The 18,966-nt window shown below is 41.7% G+C and overlaps 1 protein-coding gene across 2 annotated transcripts in view; it reads right to left on the bottom strand.

Moving 5' to 3' along the window:
- Positions 1–10,626, bottom strand: part of LOC310870413 (glypican-5-like) — a 176,441-nt gene extending 165,815 nt beyond the window's left edge. Inside the window, exon 1 of one of the 2 annotated variants that reach the window (XM_083781632.1) lies at positions 10,156–10,626. In XM_083781632.1, the coding sequence (XP_083637758.1) occupies positions 10,156–10,339 (184 nt within the window). In that variant the 5' untranslated portion in view covers positions 10,340–10,626. The remainder of the gene's footprint in view (positions 1–10,155) is intronic. The other variant, XM_083781633.1, reaches the window with a different exon arrangement.
- Between the last annotated feature and the right edge of the window lie 8,340 nt (positions 10,627–18,966).

Consider the following 18,966-nt stretch of genomic DNA (forward strand, 5'->3'; position numbering starts at 1 on the left):
GCCGTGCTACAGCGTCACACAAAAGTACACGTTTTGAGCTTGTAGATCTTTTCCTATTTTTGAATTTGAAAAGTAACAGTTTTGGGCATATGCAAAGGGGCAAAGGGTCTTCCTAAGGGGGAGTCGTTTGTTACCACACAATATTGCTTGCTTTATGTGGATATTTGTCGGTTTTCTGCTCTATATGTAAAGTGTCTTGAGACAACTTGTGATTTGACACTTAAATAAAATTGAATTGAATTGAAAGTTAAAATGCACCTACGCGTTGCGGCTAACCACCTTCATCAGGGTTGACTAACACGATTGCAGATGGCTTGCAGATGGGCTTTTATAGGAAATTACATCACAGGTTAATTACGATAAAGATTGGTGGCGGGTTAACAAAACCACACACCAGAACAATAAGTAAGGGCTCACAAAACCATGTGACCACCATGAAATCCTGGGACAATATCATTATCTAGCTTTCTGCTTTAGCAAAAAGTGGAATTTAAAATACATTTTGAGGATATTTTTAAATAATCTGTTCATGAACGGAAATGACAAAAGGATGACGGCTTCCGCTCACGTCTTTCAGGAGGCGTTACATAGAGAGTATGTTACTCAAAAGATCGTCGAAGAGCTGTTTTCGTGTAGGAAAGTACTCTGTGCCGAGCCAGCCATCCTCAGCATCAGTGCAGTAGTGGGAACGGTACTGTAGATACTGCTGACGATGTACGCTCTGACCACACTATCTAAACATGTATGCCTACGCGCACAGCCGCACGCACGCACACGCACACGCACACACGCACACGAATTTGTATGCAGCTCACATCTCTCCTCAATAAGGAATGGAAATGTTGTTTGGATTTTCAACGTGTTGATGACAGGGGGGGAGGGGAGTAGATGGCAGTTTCCTGATGACGCTGTTTGGATTACTTTTTTTTCTTCAGAGAACAGGAATAACATTGTCAGAAAAGGTAATTAAAGCAGCAAGTCGACATGGTTCTCTTTAGATATCGTACTCTTGCCTCAGGAAGCCTGCTTCCTCTTTGAAGCAGACCCATCCACTGAACCCGGCAGGATATTTACTCTTATGTTGATTTGCTGTGCTTGGGAGGGACCGTGTTGAATGAAAACACAGCTCAAAGGGGCCTTGCTTGCATACCTGGATTTTTTGGATAACCCTGAACTGCCTCTGGAATGTTTGGCTTTTCCAAGAAGCCCCAAGCTGGCACTGCCCACAATGATTGGCATGAGGTCCAGAGCTGTGCAGCGGGCAGGGTGCGACGGATCGTGTTCAATGTAGAGCCAGTGTTGATGTATCGATTGAGCCGAAATATCGCTGGGGTTTTAGGCAGCCGGTGTCCCGAGGTAGGCTGAGGCGCCGCGGTTGAGGAGGAGGTAGGCTGTTGGTAGAGGGGGATGGCTGAGGTAGCCCGGGGTGGGTAGGAGACTGAGGTAGCCCGGGGTGGGTAGAAGAATTCAGGCCAGGGTCCTTAGGCGGTTGTCGTACATCGCATCGAGCAGGGGTTACATTTTGACCTCGCCCAGGGGAGGAGTGGCATCTGGGCGGAGCAAGTCATCTTTGCCCCCTCCCGGAGGCGAAGTGCCACCGGTTTGGGAAAATCCTTCTTTGGGGCGAATCTGAAGTCATGGTCAACCGCTGCGACCAAATCTTGGTCGGACTATACTGTAATCCTGTATTTACCGTCAGGGTCGACGTCACGACTACCTAATTGTGTTACGTCATCTACCTAGTCGTTACGTCATCCCCACCCAAAAATTACAAATGTTATCCAAACATCCAAGCGACATGATGGCTATTTTTTAATAACATCAAGTTTTTCCAAATTGAGTTAAATTAATTTAGTCCTTTTGGACAAAAACAATAAATATCGTTAATCGGTAGTCCAGGACTCTCTAAAATCAGTCTGGCTCAGGTTAACCACTGTAGATGTGCTATTCTCAGCGAAGGCATTTACGGTAAAGTAGGGTGCCGAAAACAGGAAAGACACTAGTATAAAGCCCTGAGGGACTCCCGGTCAACCACATAGGAGGTTACGTGGTTAAAAAACAGAGGACAATGAGGAGGCTATTGACCGGTAGGACGGACACACACACACACACACACACACACACACACACACACACACACACACACACACACACACACACACACACACACACACACGCAAAGGGGTTGCTAAAGCAGGGACCTGGCTATACAGCCACATGACCACAGGACTCAACACTGTCACTATCCAGACAAGCAGCAATCTGACCATGAGAGCAATTCTGTTGGGCTATATCTGCTGACCACTCCTCCACAGACATCAGGTCTGCTCTCTATTCCTAGAGCACGGGGACAAAGTCTGTCATCTTTTAGCTCGGGGCAAGCGCGCGCGCACACGCGCACACACACACACACACACACACACACACACACACACAGACACACAGACACACACAAAGAGCATTTAAATAGTCATATCATATGCGAAGTAGGTGATATACTTGGCACTACCACTACTAACCTGCAGCAGACAAACCCTCCTCTGCACCCCGGCAACGAAACCAAGCACATAATTAACAGCTGAAATACAAGAAGATAGTGCTTAAACTGAAATCCAATAAGAGATCTTGTGCTGCAGCGCCCCAGACTGCAGACATGATAATAAGCAGCTCCAGACAGGGACACAACACACTAAAAAGGCCTGTGTGACTGGAGTGCATTGAAAAGAGCGCATTTGAGCGGTCAGGCGGTTCAGTGTATCCATTGTATATCGTTGATGTCGGGCAGAAACCTCTTATGTCATATTCTATCTTTTTGTGTTTTTCTGCAAATTAACACAATACTATACTATACTATAATATCACACTACAGCGTCACACAAAATCAGCAGATCTACAAGCTGGAAACGCTGTGTGCGAAGGTGAAAACTAATCCCCATCTACGTCCAAGCTAAGTGAATTCATCTTAACCGATGACACACTGATCATACTGAAAACCTGCCTCTGACTTCATCTATATTCACGTTTCAAAAGAAAACATTTTTTTTCATGTGGCATTTTTTTTTGCGGTTGCCTTATGGGAAACGTGTTACGGTGTAGATGAATGACTTTTGAAGAGCACTCCGTACTGTGCACAGAGTGGATTTTCACCATGTGTACTGTACTGTATGCTTCCTCTGTGTGAGAAAGGCCAAGTTAAAAAGGGAACTAAAATAACTGCAGCCAATCAAAGAGCATGTTGGAGCTTTGAGAGCCTGCCAAAGGCTTTTGATGCTGTGACTAGTTAAGGATGTGGTGACATGTGATAACATGCTGTGTTCCCATTCCCTCGCTATTAACACGTTATCCTGCTTGCCTATGTAAAATACATGCATGCACTGTAAAGTCCTGAGTGTTCTTTTAACACTGAGAATGTTCAAATGGAACTAAACCAACACCTGTGGGTCCATTTGGTTCCCCGTGTATACTCTCTGGCCCCTTTCGGAAACTGGAACCAAAATATGTGAAAGCACAATCAAAGTTTGCAGAATCTAGAACGGACCCAGTTCTAAAACCAAAGTTATTTTGGTGGAAAAGGGTCCTCAGACTTAGACCTGTTAGGGTCCATTTTGTTCCACGTGCATACTCTCAAAGTAGGTAAGGCCTTCAGTGATGTAAGTAGGTTTTCAATGTAATGGGTCCCAGGACCAGGTCTTTTAGATGGGTCCCAGGGACATTTTATGATTCCTACTTCAACGACATTAGAGTACAGTATTGAGTACAGTATTGCATCCCAGGACCCCCAGAGGGTGAGATGATTGCATCTTTTCTCAATTTAGTGAGTCTGAGGATGCAGGCTATTTGCAACATTGGGTCGGACTCCTTTTCTCTCTCACTTTCAAATCACTCAATTATAGATATCGGGCTACCTTTCTCTCTCATCATCAAAAAGATTTGAATAATCCAGTTAATCACAGACAATAGAAGAAACATGTTTATCAAGCTATTTATTAACCAGTTACAAATGTATTATGACACACTTTAAAGGCATATCTGCTCTAAGGACTGGATGGAACAGTTACATATGCAGCCAGATGCTGCGCTGTTCAAACATGTGGGCTTATCTGCACTATAAATGGGGTGACCACATATAACAGAGGACGCTACAGGAATGGCCAACTGTAGCGCGCGTGTGTTTATGAATGGGACTGTCTCGCCGGCTGAACTCTAATTGATATATGTCCAAATTTGGCAGCTGGAAATTGGCTAGCTCATAATCTCAACACGGAGTGCTTGCTTGGCCATGCATCACACACGCCCCTGGAGCACTCTCATATTAAATGTATCACAGCATAAGTAAGTCCTAAAGCAGTTATGTGCAGGGAAGAGACGCAGCATCAAGTGTAATGGTTGGCCTAAATTGGTAACAATTCAAGTTGGGAATGCAATATCTTGTACCCGTTGTCAGAATACATGTTGAACCAGAAACAAATGGACCCTCACAGGTCTATTTGATTCCATATGTACACTCAAGAGTTGTGGGTGTCCTTGGAATTAAAGGGGTTTTCAAACCACTGCACTAATACAGTAATATTGGTCATTAATCCGTCCGGTATAGAGACTCTAAGATAGTGTGGGAAAACATTGGCGTATTCCTTTAAGTTTCCTGCTGCCACAGTCCTAGGGTACCTACTGGGAACTCAGTTCACTACACATGAATGAAGCACAGTACTGTATCCTAAAAACAAACATTGACCTGTGAAGAGAGAAAGAGAGAGAGAGAGAGAGAGAGAGAGAGAGAGACGGACCAACAAGGTTTCGGCCACTTGAAATCGCAAGAGTTGCTTTGGTTGGCTTTTGATCTGAGAAATGATGCAGAGTAGTAGAGTTAAGTACACACACGCACATGCACGCACACACACACACAGAGGCAGGCAGGCACGCACACATAAATATCCCACAGTAAATCCCACTCCAACAACCCCCTCCCATTCAATCTCCATCCGCTGGTCAGTGCTTTGAAGACAGATTGCGCCTGACCCAAAACAACCTCTCCTGACAAAAACAACACAAATGTCTCAGACTTGATGCAATGATGTTTGATCGAGGGAATACACACCCAAAAAGCAGCGTACTAGCTTCTTTCATATCGTGTGTGTGTGTGTGTGTGTGTGTTCACAAGCGCACGTGTGCGCGTGCGAGCATGTGTTAAACTCATGCTACAGCCATATGGCACAATAATCATATACAGTAAACTACTTTTTCCCCACAGGTTAATACATCAGCCCTACAAACTACTACTGTATTTAAACTACATCATCACGTGTGTGAAACAGTGAAACAGTAAAACTGCGAAAATCTGTCTCAAGATAAAAAGGGAACTAAAAGAGTTCTGCAGCCAATCAAAGAGCATGAGAAGTGTGGACTCCCAAAGTTCGGCCTGCTGCCTGGCCTGCACACACTCACTCTGCCACCGGGGGTAGATGCCAGTTTGGTGATGTGGTGAAAAGTAACTAAGTACATTTACTTACAGAAAGTACGGTACTTAAGTACAATTTTGAGGTATTTGTACTCTACTTGAGTATTTCCAATATTTCCAATACTTTTACTACTCGACTACATTTACCCATTGTTTGCTCTTTCTTGCACTCTTTACTCTATCCCCGTTTGCTGTGCTTGCTGTTGATGTTGATGTTATCTACAGTATGCTGTTGCATTGTCTGAAGGAAGCCAAACAAAAATAAGTAAAAGATGTAACAATAAAGTACAACCTTGAACTACATTTCGGATCCAAATATTGTACTTTTACTCCACTACATTTATTTGAAATCTTTAGTAACTAGTTACTTTGACTATTACGAAACATAAATTAACCACTTCAGCCCTATTATACATTTCGGCCATTTTGAAAATGGCAGATCTACAAGCTCCCATTGAGCATGTGTCTTTCCTTCCATGGAGCACCATGGAGCAACGTGGCGTCGCCCGTACGACGCCATGTTGTCTTGGCGTCTCGTCCTCTTTGGACAGTCCTTGGTGCGGGCCCAAGCTTGCGGGTACCAGAGTTGGCCAATCAACCAGCCCTTCCTGGTCTCTTGGACAGGGTTCTGTTCAGAGAACGGTGACATCTTCACAGAGGAGCGACGAGCATTCCGCTTGAGGTGTAGCCCTCTTGCACTGGAATTGACATGCTCTGTAGCTAGCGGCGACAGCAGTCGTCCCCCCCGTCCCCCGTCCCCCAAAACCCCAAACAAACATATCAAGTGGTTTGGATGCACCACAAGGTATGTTTCCCAGCCAGCTATCTATTGCTCTTCTCTCGCCATTGCGGTATTTCAGAGACAGACATGTCTGATGCTACAGCTGCAGCCTTCCTGTATGTGACAGTAATGTAGCAGTGCGGTCCAAATTGATACGTTTTAGGCCTCAGACCCCCGTTTTGAAACGTTGCGGTGCCATGAGACCGCCGTGAGAGAAACTCGTAGTTGTTAAGAGTAGATTTAGTACAGCATAAACTATCCATACTGTAGGTGGGGAGAGAGAAACATTATGATCTGATGAAATAGTCATTCTTATCTACATTCTAGCTGGTAAATTTAACCACTTTCAACCTGGTGTCAATATTATTATTGAGCGGTGCCTAATCGCTCCATTTACTCAAACGAGAAGAGGATTCCATGCTCACACATGGAACATCATTTGCTTTCAGATTAAAATGTGGGTTAAAGGATTGGAGGTAAGCAGCTAAGAGAATCTTAATTTCCCTCAATAATGTCCAACATAAAAGATTTTGTTTGACTGAAGTAAGAGTTAGCAACACCACAAGGTAGAAATACAAATACAAGTTGCTAGTAGAGTGTAGTGCCTTCAACATTTTGAGTAGAAAGTAGAAATGCATCAAGATACACGTACGTACGTATGTACTCATTGTGCTCATAATTTCTGGACCACTATGGAAACAAGCCCCTAGGGCTATTTGTGTTATCCTTTTAACAATCATTGTAAATTGTACCTCTGTACTAATTGCAAGCTGTTAATAAAGTATTCAATCAATTAATATATCAAAAATGCAGAATGTCCCAAGTTTTTCAAAATTCTACTTGAAAACAGCAGATCTACAGGCTCTCAAAGCATGATGGCATCATGGCAGCACATCACACCGTGAGCTTGCAGATTGGCTAAAGTTGTAGTGGAGTAAGTACAGTATACTGCATGATGAAAGAGAATGGAAATAGGCCTACTGTGTATTTAAGGACAGTACTTGAGTAAATGTAGGCCTACTTAGTTACTGTCCAACAATGGCTATAGTCCTTCCTGGCTGCAGCGCGATCTGTGGCTCTTTGATATGTCTCTATTCTATCCGTCTATCTCTCTCGTCCGTCCGTCCGTCCGTCCGTCCGTCCGTCCGTCCGACCGACCGACTGACTGACTGACTGACTGACTGACTGTCTGTCTGTCTGTCTGTCTGTCTATCCCTTTGTTCACCACTGTCAGTATCAGAAATAAAGCCGGAATGCAAAAAAAAAAAGAAGACAAAAATGGAGCAGGCATCTAACAGTTTATTGTAGGGAATTCTAAAAAGTACCACAGGCATGTAAAGTGGCATAACAAATCCAAAGTGATGAAAATTGCCTTATTATGCTTACATAATACACATTTTGAGGAAAACATAGCTGAACTGAAGCCCAAACCAGTTCCAAGATGTTTATCTTTTTTGCCCTTAAACCAGACTTGGAACAAATGCATCCCAGGAGCGTTTTCTCACTGTCACTGTGCAAAAGTAAGTAACTTATAAATGTCCATTTTATTGAACAAGGCAGCAGATCTACAAGCTCATGATGCAACATGTTATGATGCGACAGCAGCGACACATTGCGAATGTGGCAGGATTGTGATGCAAATACGAAAACGAGTGCATCTCAAATTGCGTATCCTCCAGTGAAATTTCAAATTAAATACCGTAATTATCTCTGAAAAGTGACATCCTTTGCACCCCCATTTCTGAAAATCTTTTACAAATGTTAGATTTTAAAATAAATACATAACTGTAGGATAGTGGTACTCAAATGCGGTCCAATGGTTTTCTGCGAGAGAAAAAACAAATACGGTATACAGGTAGAACAGAAACAAGAGGTTTCTACCCAACGTGTCATCTTTATTAAGTTTGTTTTATAGATTTGTGTCCTTATTTGATACTTTGTCGTGACGGCTAAAGTATAGAATAACTGATCTAAAAGCTCAAAACATGTCGTGATGTGACCTGTTGTGAGGTTGTAGATCAGCCTCATTTTCTGAGGATTGTTTTACATTTTTGGAACATTTTCAGTTTGAAAGTGGTCAAGTCTGTCTGTGGGTTTATGGGTTATATGAACATGCAACCACATTGAACCCTAGCATCCTAGTCAGGCTACTAGCATCCCTTCTGGGGTGAATATTTCGGTGAAATTAGCAGATCTGCAAGCTTACTACAGTGTATTGCAACTTGCAAATTGGCTATTTTTGGTAAATATATTTGGTGTGTAGAGGGAAAACAGGAGGGGGCCCTAGACTGAGATAAAATAAAATCTCATGACTGAAAATGATGCATGCATTGGAAGTGCTAATTTGCGATTAAAGCCGTGTCTCTGTCTGTCTGTACGTACGTGTGTACACCTGTAATGCACAACTCGAGAAACTCAAAAGTAATCAACAAGCTGGTCAAATATTGGTCAAATTGTCAAATAAGAGAACCACAAGAGTCAGCCTGTTGCTCTATAAGCTTGTATACCAGCTCAGAAAGCCCTGCCTCAGCAGCCTTGTCGAGTGTCTGTGCCAAAGGAAATTAGCAAAATAATGAATTAATCTCTCCAAAGAGCATGCTTGCTTGGTAAGCAGCTGGTTGGCACAGCGAACCGGTGGAATCTTTGAAGATTTACACACTAAAAAAGGTTCTGATTTAAGAAAGCCCGTAGACGAGATTTATTTTTCTGAGTTATGTGGAGAATTTGGAATAGCTTGATTCATTGTGCCCTCTTGCACATTTACATGAAAAATGTTGATGTTTTATAGAAGGCAACATTAACACATTAACTACCTTTCTTGTGCTCATGGTACAAGGACTTGATTTTATTTTATTGCTATTATATTTCATTGTGTTTTTCATTTTCAGATCAACCAACTCATTTTTACAATTGACTGCATTATATCATTTGTAGTGGTTAAGGTTAACTTTTATGATACCCTGCGGGGGGGGGGGGGGGGGAGAGGGAGAGAGAGAAAGGAGAGTTTAAAGAGTTGTAGGCATGATTTGAAATCAAGTGTGGGAGGAACAGTTTATTTTAAACCAAGCCTACAACTTCTTTAGTGCTCTAACACATTGGTTCTCAAAGTGCACATGCAAGTAGCCTACAAAAATAGCAGATAAATAAATCAAAACAAGTTAACTTTTGAATCTCTTCTGGGGGTTCCTGGCACAAATCCTTTTCAGATGGGGTTAAGTGGTGCGTGCGTGTGTGTGTGTGTGTGTGTGTGTGTGTGTGTGTGTGTGTGTGTGTGTGTGTGTGTGTGTGTGTGTGTGTGTGTGTGTGTGTGTGTGTGTGTGTGTGTGTGACGATACAAACGACTAAACAACACTGTAACAGTAACACACGTGCGCTTTTGACAATTAAGGGGGCAGAACAGTCACCAGCCAGAAAATATATAATCATCGTCATTATCATCATCATTCATCACTGCTCCTGCATGGTGCTCTGTTGACAAAATATCTATGCAGATAGGCTATGTAGCCCAGAGGTTCTCAAACTTTTTAATTTCAAGATTCCATAACTCTCTGAGTGTATACATACCTGAAATGAGGTTCCAAATGGACCCTCATTCGGAACCCCCTCAAGGAACCTGAGGGTCCCTGAACCCCACTTTGAGAACCACCGATGTAGCCTATATGCCAAAACTATTGCCATCCTTAGATATGGCAAGGCTATACTTGTTTAAAACTATGTCTGTTTTTTTTTAGGCTGCCTGCATGCACATTGCATGCATATAGTATAGACTCATTTGGTTTGATGAAGTTTGACAACTGTAGTAGCATAAGTTTTGTTTTGTTTTTATCCCCCAGTCCCCCCCCGACAGAGGAGACTGTTGCATGTATGTGCATAAGCATAACAAGTGTGCAACTAAGTCCACCATTCTCCACTCACTCACCTGTGCCAGGTGTCTCCGGTACGCGGTGCAGTGGACCGATCTGTCTCAGCTGGAACGCGGTCCGAACTTCATGACAGCTGTATGCGTCCACGACGACCACGTTCAGCACGAACAACAACAGGGCTGTTGACAAAATCCACAGGAATCCTAAAGAGTTCACGCGTGGGCATATTTCCCGGGACATGTTGCCGCATCTCACTCCTCCAGGTATATATCCGTTGTGATCGGCCTACACGCTGCTGTAGCTTCAGTTTGGAGCCGCCACGGGATCAATGCTGGATGTGATCGACACTGGCGTGCAATGAAGCGATGACAACTTTACACATCTGATCTGACAAGCGTTTCCGTCCGATTTTCACATCATTGGTTGAGATGAGAGAGTGAGCGCCTCACTGTAGAGATAAGGCTCTTCAGTCTCTTGAGGGGAGAGAGAGAGAGAGAGAGAGAGAGAGAGAGAGAGAGAGAGAGAGCGCAGCTCAGATTTGTGCGTCCCACGCTCAGCTACTTTGCAGCGGTCGACTGTGTGTGTGTGTGCGTGTGTGTGTGTGTGTGTGTGTGTGTGTGTGTGCGCGCGTGCGCGCGTGCTCGCCTGCTGTTTCCAAACCGACCCGCTCCCCTCCCTTTCTGACGAAGCAAAGTGGCGATATCAGTTATCAACTGCTTGATCACACTCGGACAGCTGCCTGGATAAACTGATAGACTACTAAACTATAAACCATTGACTGAATGACTGTATAAAGTAAACAGTAGGCCTACTAAACCCTCGGGTTGATCAATTAGGGTGAATTAATCCTATAGGCTACTAAACAATTTCCCATGTGTTTGTCTACCCAACCCATAGTGTCCAGACAGAGCCACATCAACGCAAACAGAATCACTAATTGGAACAGGTGTGGTTGTGGTAGTAGCCTATTGCAATAATTGCCCATTTAGTTGTATATGGGACTTTTGTTCGTGATAATGGCTTTTAAATCTTAAAACAACAAATGCATTCCGTTTTAAAGACGTGTCGTATTTTTTGTAGCCCCATATGATTACAATAATTCAGAAGCTAAATCATGGTACGTACCGTTGAATGATAATTTAAAAGTGGTAACATTTCAGCAGCGATACTTGAAGAGACAAGGAGATGACTGGTCTGTCTCCACTGAATGATGGGCTGTGTGAGGCACTCTGCTGCCCTCTTCTGGAAAAACCTATATTTGTTGAATCAAAACAGGAGTTTTTTTTGTTTTTTATTTCTATAGCCTACATCCCTAGATCAGGTGTTGATATGACAGATAGACGGTAGACATCAAAACATACACGCCATTGACAATGAATCACCTTTTTTCTATTTTGAAAATTATTTCTGTACTAAATTATTTCTGTACTATACCTAAAATCTGTGAAAATTGTATATTTAGTCCGTATCAGCTATACATTTGGAATAAATTAATGAATGACTGAGTTTGAACTGACTCCACATTATGGAATATTTCTTACAAAAAAATGGCAAAGTAAGGTGACCTATATTTTGAGGGTCAAGGACCTCAGTGAAAGTATTCTTAAATATGCCCGTGCGTGGCATGCTGGTGTGCAAATCAGTGCCACAATATAAATCACATTTTTACCAAGTACCAATACCAATATTGCATAACTTTACAAATAAGGTATCTAGAAGACAGATGCTACATTTAAGCAAGCTGTAGCCTATAGCAGTGGTTTTCTTATTTTTTTTTCCTGGGAAATGTTATCCCACGATTTTGAAACCCATTTTTTCACCCAGTTTCATTATCTAATGTAATCCTGCTCTGCACTCCCTCTGCCAACCCCTATATATAGCAGTGGTTTAGGTTTTCGAATCATAATTAATTTGGCATTTGAGCCACCGACCACAGTTGAGAGATGAGATTTAGCCTCTCAGACCATAAATTCATCTATGGGCCTCGCTGAACCGTCTGCGCTGTGGCGTGGGACACTTCAAGTCATATATGAAGAAGTGGGGCCTATCGGACAGTGCAGCATGCGAGTGTGGTGAGCCTGAACAGACTGCCGAGCACATCATCACAGGCTGCCCCCTATACAGCCCACCCTCAGAAGCTGGCCTTTTTTTACTTAGGACCAGAGCAGGAGGGACGAGGGCATGGCTGCATGACACCATCTTATGATACACGAAAGAAGAAGAAGACCCTAAAATCCTAAATTAAGAATGTTTTGTTGTCGTCAGATTGGATTTTGTCCACAATTCCATGCTGTATTGATGTTGGTAGGAGAGATAAGTCGTTGATCAAAATAACAAAATTCAAATTGTGTGTCTGTAAATTAAGTAATGCAGATGTTTAACAATAATTGAACTCTTGGTCCATTTGTTTCATTTCAAGAGTTAAAGATCTAGTTAAAGGGTACAGTGATCTTGGTCAGATAAAAGCCAGGGGAAAGGTTGGTTCTCTATACCATTCGTAGCAGGAGAAGTGAGACGACAAGGTGACTGTCTGTAAGTATCAATGAACCTAGTCTTACTGGTGTAGTATAGTTTTCCTTTATGATTTGTTTTGTACTGTTCTTGCTTTTATCATGTTGAATTGCATTATGTATACACTGTATATAAAAGTAATTTGACATGATTTAAGTAAATAGTTAAGGTGCTACAGTAAGTGATTTGTTTGTAACCATCTATGCCACAGTAGTGTTATGGGAAGACACCTACTGTACTTGGAGTTGATAGCATATTGTTTGTAGAAATGAGGTGGTTAATATTCACAAAGCATGATTAAAACGTTAGCCAGAAAATAGTGAAACAGATTGTGTAACCTGATGATACATACAGTAGATCTGGAAAACTAAATAGAAGACAATTATAATTTAGTCATGTACTGTATGTTCAGTAATATGACTGTCTATGAATTGTTTGGGGAACAGGTCGATTTTTATGCCAAATGCTCTAACTGTGCAACTAATAAAAGCAAAAAGATTAACCCTCCCTAGGGGTGTCAAAGGGAGATTTGACTGGGTCGTTCACATTCTGTGTTGACCGTCATTACATCTCATACATTGATTGACTAAACATCTCCAACTACAGCTCTCTCCATCTCTCTCTGACTTGCACTGAGCTAGGGCTTTGTAATGACAATATAGGCTACCTGACTGTTTGATTTGCACATCATTATTTGCTGCTGCTAACTTGATCTCCAGTGCAGTGGAAGCTAGTGGTACATCTTTGTGCTCAATAAGGGAATTTTTTTTTGGAGGGGATATCCCCCAAGTTCATTTTCGGTCACAATAGGTTTTGTTGGGGTTTATTGTACAAGCTTATTGTAACCGCCATCTTTTGATTAGGTTTACTGACATTTTGAAAAGAGCCTATGAAAGACCTATAATAAAACAAAATTTCACTTTCCTTCTTATGTCGCAATCCTTTAAATGATTCCCCTATAATCATCGAGTCAGACTAGTTGTTTCCCCCATTTCCAATCAATGTCATTGTTAAAGAGCTTGGCTGTAAACCCAGTATGAATAGGCTTATTTGTGTCAGGCCAGGTGGCTGGTCAGTCAAGAAGCACAGTAATAACAAAATGGTCAGTTACTATAGTTGTAGCTCTGTGGGCAGGTGCCATTAAGTCCTGCTGGAAAAGGAAAACATCTCCATAAAGCATGTGTTGACTCTGGACTTGATAAAACAGAGTGCATGAATACCTGCAAATCCGGGCCTTTTCCAATGTAGGTCATTTTAATGATAATAGCTGACTGTTAACTAGCTTTTTTCCTAGTACTGAAGCTAGTAACGAAAATGTTAAAATGACAGCATCAATTGTTTTATCAATGTCGATACAGCTGTTGTGTACTGGCTTTGGGTTAAAGTACAAAGCAAGTGAACCAGACAGTGTCACAAGGGACTTAAAGATTCAGAGTATACAGTATGGACTCCATGGACCAATGCAAATCAGTAGCTCCAGCTTGCCTCCCAGACAGTGCTAGAAAATGACAGATCTGACCTCTCCTGGTTCAATTTACTCCTTGTTCATTTCAGAACTCATCTTTCATTTAAGTAGGCCTAGTGTTATATGTAGATTGATTTGGTTACATTTGTAGTGATAAATGAACACTGCAGATGTGTAGTGTAGTTAGGCTCCTGTTAAATAATCAGGCACTATAATATTAATGAGTGATGAGAAATGAGTGATAAAGTCAGAATTATAATTTTGTATGTTTTATTGCAGACAATTTAGCGTAGCACAATTAACACTGATTATATAGTGCAAGAGACATCGGGTTATTATTATTTTTCAACTGGACAGGCAGCTGCCCACATTGCCCAGCGTTGGCGACGCTTCTGACTGGAGCTTAAGGTCTCTAACCACCATATTTCAAATCTTATCCCTTAAAAAATCCCTGAACCAATCTGTTACTTTCTGTAGAAAGCCTGGCTTCTTCTGTCTCTCCTGTCCTCCTGTGTACAATTCTGACTCTGTTTCAGTGAGTTGTTCCTGTTTAGCAACTTGGGATATGATCTTTGCTCGTTCTTTCATAGCTTCCAAAGCTCGAATTCGGCACACATAGCCAACTTTGGCTTCAGACTTCTCTCCCTCGATGAGCAGTTCTGCCCCAGTACTCTGGGGCAGAAAGTGGGTTGGGCCTCAAAGCAATCTCGTTCAATCGAGCCAAACATGCGGCCGTCTTCTGCACTAGGGACAATATGACATCTTCAAGGTTTTCAATGTCCTCCTCTTGCCTTTGAATCAATTGTTGGACAGTCATCTTTTGTTGTGTGGCTTTCTCATACTTGTCCTCCAGTTCCTGGAGTGTGCGCTTCACTTTCATCGGAACATAGTCCCATTTGTATCTGTGTCTTTCACTTGTAGAGAGAACCTTGACCTTCTTGGATTATTGCCTTTAGGTTGCTTTCAATGGCTTGACGATTCTCTTCATCAGACACTTCACAGTCAAATACAAAGAAGGTTTGTGCCCCGTAAAGGATACCAGTGACAGCATGTGTTGCTATGCCTGAATCAAATATGGATGGATGGTCAGTATTGGCTCTTCGAAGTTCATTCATTGACAATTCTCTGAACTCAGTGGTAGTTTTGTATTTCAATGTTACTCTGGCTTGATTTTGTGAAGTCTTACTATCATTGAGATATTTAGCAGAGCCATCAACATTTACCAGTCCACCCAAGAAACTTGCTTTCAAGGATGCTTCAACATTCAGTGATGAAGTTTTGTCTTCCAATGATTCAGATGCAACTATTTCAAATTCAGTGCTGGGCTGGGGCCTTTTGCTTGCTTCCTTTTCCAGGTCTTCATAATCCCACAATGTTAACTCTGGAATGGAATGAACAGCTCAAGTTACTTTCATTTTCCGTAAGGTACAGTAGGTGTAATTTCACTGACTTTGTTTGATTAAGATATGCATATAAAGCCCTAGACTGACTGACCTATAATAGTTTATGTTAAAGATGCTGTATGTGATACTTTGTGGTTATTTATTTGTTAAAAAGTTATATTCTGATCTAGTCATTGCTATATAATGTTAGTTTGGTAACAGGCTCTAATACAGCAGTATTACAGTAGTTACTGGTAAAGTAATAGTACATTTAAGTGGCTTGTTAATAATATTCACAAAATGAAGCATTTTATATAACTTTTAACAAAAAAAAGTGAATCCAATACTAGATTACTCTGGTCTCGACCAGTCTCTCCCAGTGACGGGGGAATAGGAGGCGCTTGATATCTTCTAGGAGGCCGCCCGGAGCCACACATTCACAGTCATATGAGCGCGGGCAGGGTGTGTAAGGCAATCAAGTGCTCCCTTCCCCAGTTCAGCTACAGAGCTGCGGGATCAATGTAACGCAGCTGGGAATGATATAAAGTGATTGACTGTGTGTATTATCGTGAGATTTACAACGGAAACCAGCCAATCAGAATCAAGTATTGGGACTAACCGTTTTAGAATAGAAAATATATAATTGGTAGTAGTACCTAATGCACTTTTTCCACCCTCACTCATGGATACAGCATTCAAACTGTGGGCCAGGAAGGGGCTAAAGCAGTTGAAGGATCTGTTTAAAGAAGTGTTGTTTATGTCCTTTGAGCAGTTGGCGAGTATGACATTCCCCATATATAATAATGCCCCATATATGGAGTCACTCAAGCCTCCATATATGGTCACGTATCGTGACATCACATCTCCATATAGGGTCAAATATAATGTCAGTCTGACATCGCCTGGGCCCTCATCAAACCCTGTACAATCAAGACACTGCCCCCGACTGCCACACTAAAGTTCTCATCAGGCCCAAAAATGAAGGCCCGGCCCTAACTGGGCCCTCATCAAACCCTGTACGCTCAGGACACTGCCCCAACTGCCACCCTTAGATGTCCATATATGGAGCTGACCTGTTCTGACATTCCATATGTTGATCTGACAACATAAAACCCTGTACACTCAAGACACGCATATATGGCCAGTACAGATTTCATTCCATAGGTTGATCTGACCCAAACATGCCAAAACGCCAGTGCTCGCCCAGTAGTTTGCTGTCACCTATAGGGCGCCCCTTTAGGTCGAGGTCGCATCTCGCCCCCCAGGTGTCTTACTGGTACATACATAGACGTATACATACAGGGGAACAAAGTGCTTCTCTTCCGACAGACCAAAGTATGTTAGTTAAACGTTTACCTGGGATAAGTGAGTCTTTGCGACAGTCATAGAGCAAGCCAAGACGGAAGGGTCGACCAAGAGCTGCCAGCTGTATGGTTTCACTGCTCTCTGTGCCCTGCATGGTGTGACTGCTCTCTGGGTCCATGGCTTACAGCCTCACACTGTACTGAGGAAATACACAGACATGTGTTAGTTCATTCAAACTGTTGGTTAAATGGCCACCACCATTCATTTGACATTTTTCAAGATACTTTGACAATTCTGTGATTTCTTTTTAATAGGCCTGCCTCCCTGATTACACTGACAGTTTGAATTTGTAAATTACTTTTGGTATAGTTTTTATATGGTCTCCGCTTATTTACTTCAATTAATTAGAATATTGGATCGGGAACACTTTTTTTTAGTACCAGTACTCCAGTTCATTAACTCAGTATAAAAGACTCAATTTAGTAGAGTAATTTGTCCACCACTGCAATATAGACAAGAGATTACAAAAGTATGGCCAAAGACAAAACATTTTATTAAGATGTGTAAAAGAAAATACAGGTAATACAGGAGGGGGGTCAGGGTGGGAGACTAATATATAATGGAGCAACATATTTTCAGATGGGGGTCCGCGGCCTAATACAGATAATTCTGGGGGTCCTTAACAGGAAAAAGGTTGAGCACCATTGACATAGAAACTTGACTGGTTTCATGCTGCAGTAACCGCACATGTCCAAGAGGTGGCAATAATGTTATATTTAAAGAGAAGGTATGGGGAATGGGGATTGATGTCACAATTATTTTTGTTTTTAGTTGATGTAAGCCTATAAGGTCCACATGTCCACATCAGCTGCTAACATATTCTATTTATGTTCTCACTAGAGCAGTGGTTTTCAACCAGTGGTCCAGGGACCACTTGAGGAGATCAAAATCAAGTGTTTTCTCTTCAGAGCCAAAATATTGCAATAGAATAGTTAAGTTTCACTGTTCACTGTTGAACTAATATTATAGGAATATAATATATCTGAATACATTGTTTCTATAAAATATGAATATGAAGTATGCAAAAGTACATTTTAGATTCATTGTAAGTATTGTTACTATTGTACACTAAACATTAGTAAACCGTGTGGATTCAATGTGAATTACACAAAGATTATACCTCAAATTCAAGAGTCAGACCCAAAATTATCATGGTTCAAAATGATCATTTTATTATATTAATGGATATTTACAAAATTCATATTTACACAATTCATAGGTATTTACAAAATGTACATGAGACCTTTGCTATAGTTTTCCATTTACATATATACATATTTGACGGTACACAGAACATCATAATGTTACATTGTCATTTTCACAACAAACAAGTAGTACAGAGACAAACAAGCTGTCTACAAGGTCCCAACACATGAGCTTGTAGATTGACAAACAGAATAAGTAGAATTAGTGATTTAAAAATGTAAAAGAGAAGAGAACTTCTGAATGTCTGGCTGTCGTGTGCTTCCACGAGGAGGGATTAACACATTCTGACCTGAGATCAGATTCATACGAGGTTTCCGCCGGACACACACACTGGTCCTGATGAACCCATTCTGACCTGAGATCAGATTCATACGAGGTTTCCGTCGGACACACACTGGTCTGATGAACCCATTCTGACCTGAGATCAGATTCTAAAAATGTCAGTCGCTCTTTCGATTTTTCAAAAATAGCAGACCTACAAGCTCGTATCGCGCCACTCGGTGGCGCGATATGAGCTTGTAGATCTGCTATTTTTCAATAGATAAAGCATAACATGATGCTAACACTAAAATGGGTGCCCGGTCAGAATGGGTTAAATATCCATTAGAAGTGCAAAGAACACTAGCAGTAGCAGTATACAGGAGACGTGTACAGTTCTGATATAAAGGCTAATACTATTGCTTGGTCTGTGAGATTGTCAGGATCAACAAGTAAACTGATTTTGTTGACAAAAAGTACTTTGAAGTAAACTTTAAAGTGAGAATGATTGGATTACATTTCAGCTGCACAATGCCAACTTTGAAGGAGCAGACACATTTTACAAAACTTCCTTCATGGATCCTGCGTCACACGCATCCAAACTGCATCACTCTTTCATTTTGAGTAGGCTCTCACTCCCATAAAAAAATACAAATAAATCACACTTGTGTGAGTGAGGG

Source organism: Protomyctophum parallelum (assembly GCF_964188405.1).
Source record: "Protomyctophum parallelum genome assembly, chromosome: 14".
In the NCBI taxonomy this organism is placed as follows: domain Eukaryota; kingdom Metazoa; phylum Chordata; class Actinopteri; order Myctophiformes; family Myctophidae; genus Protomyctophum; species Protomyctophum parallelum.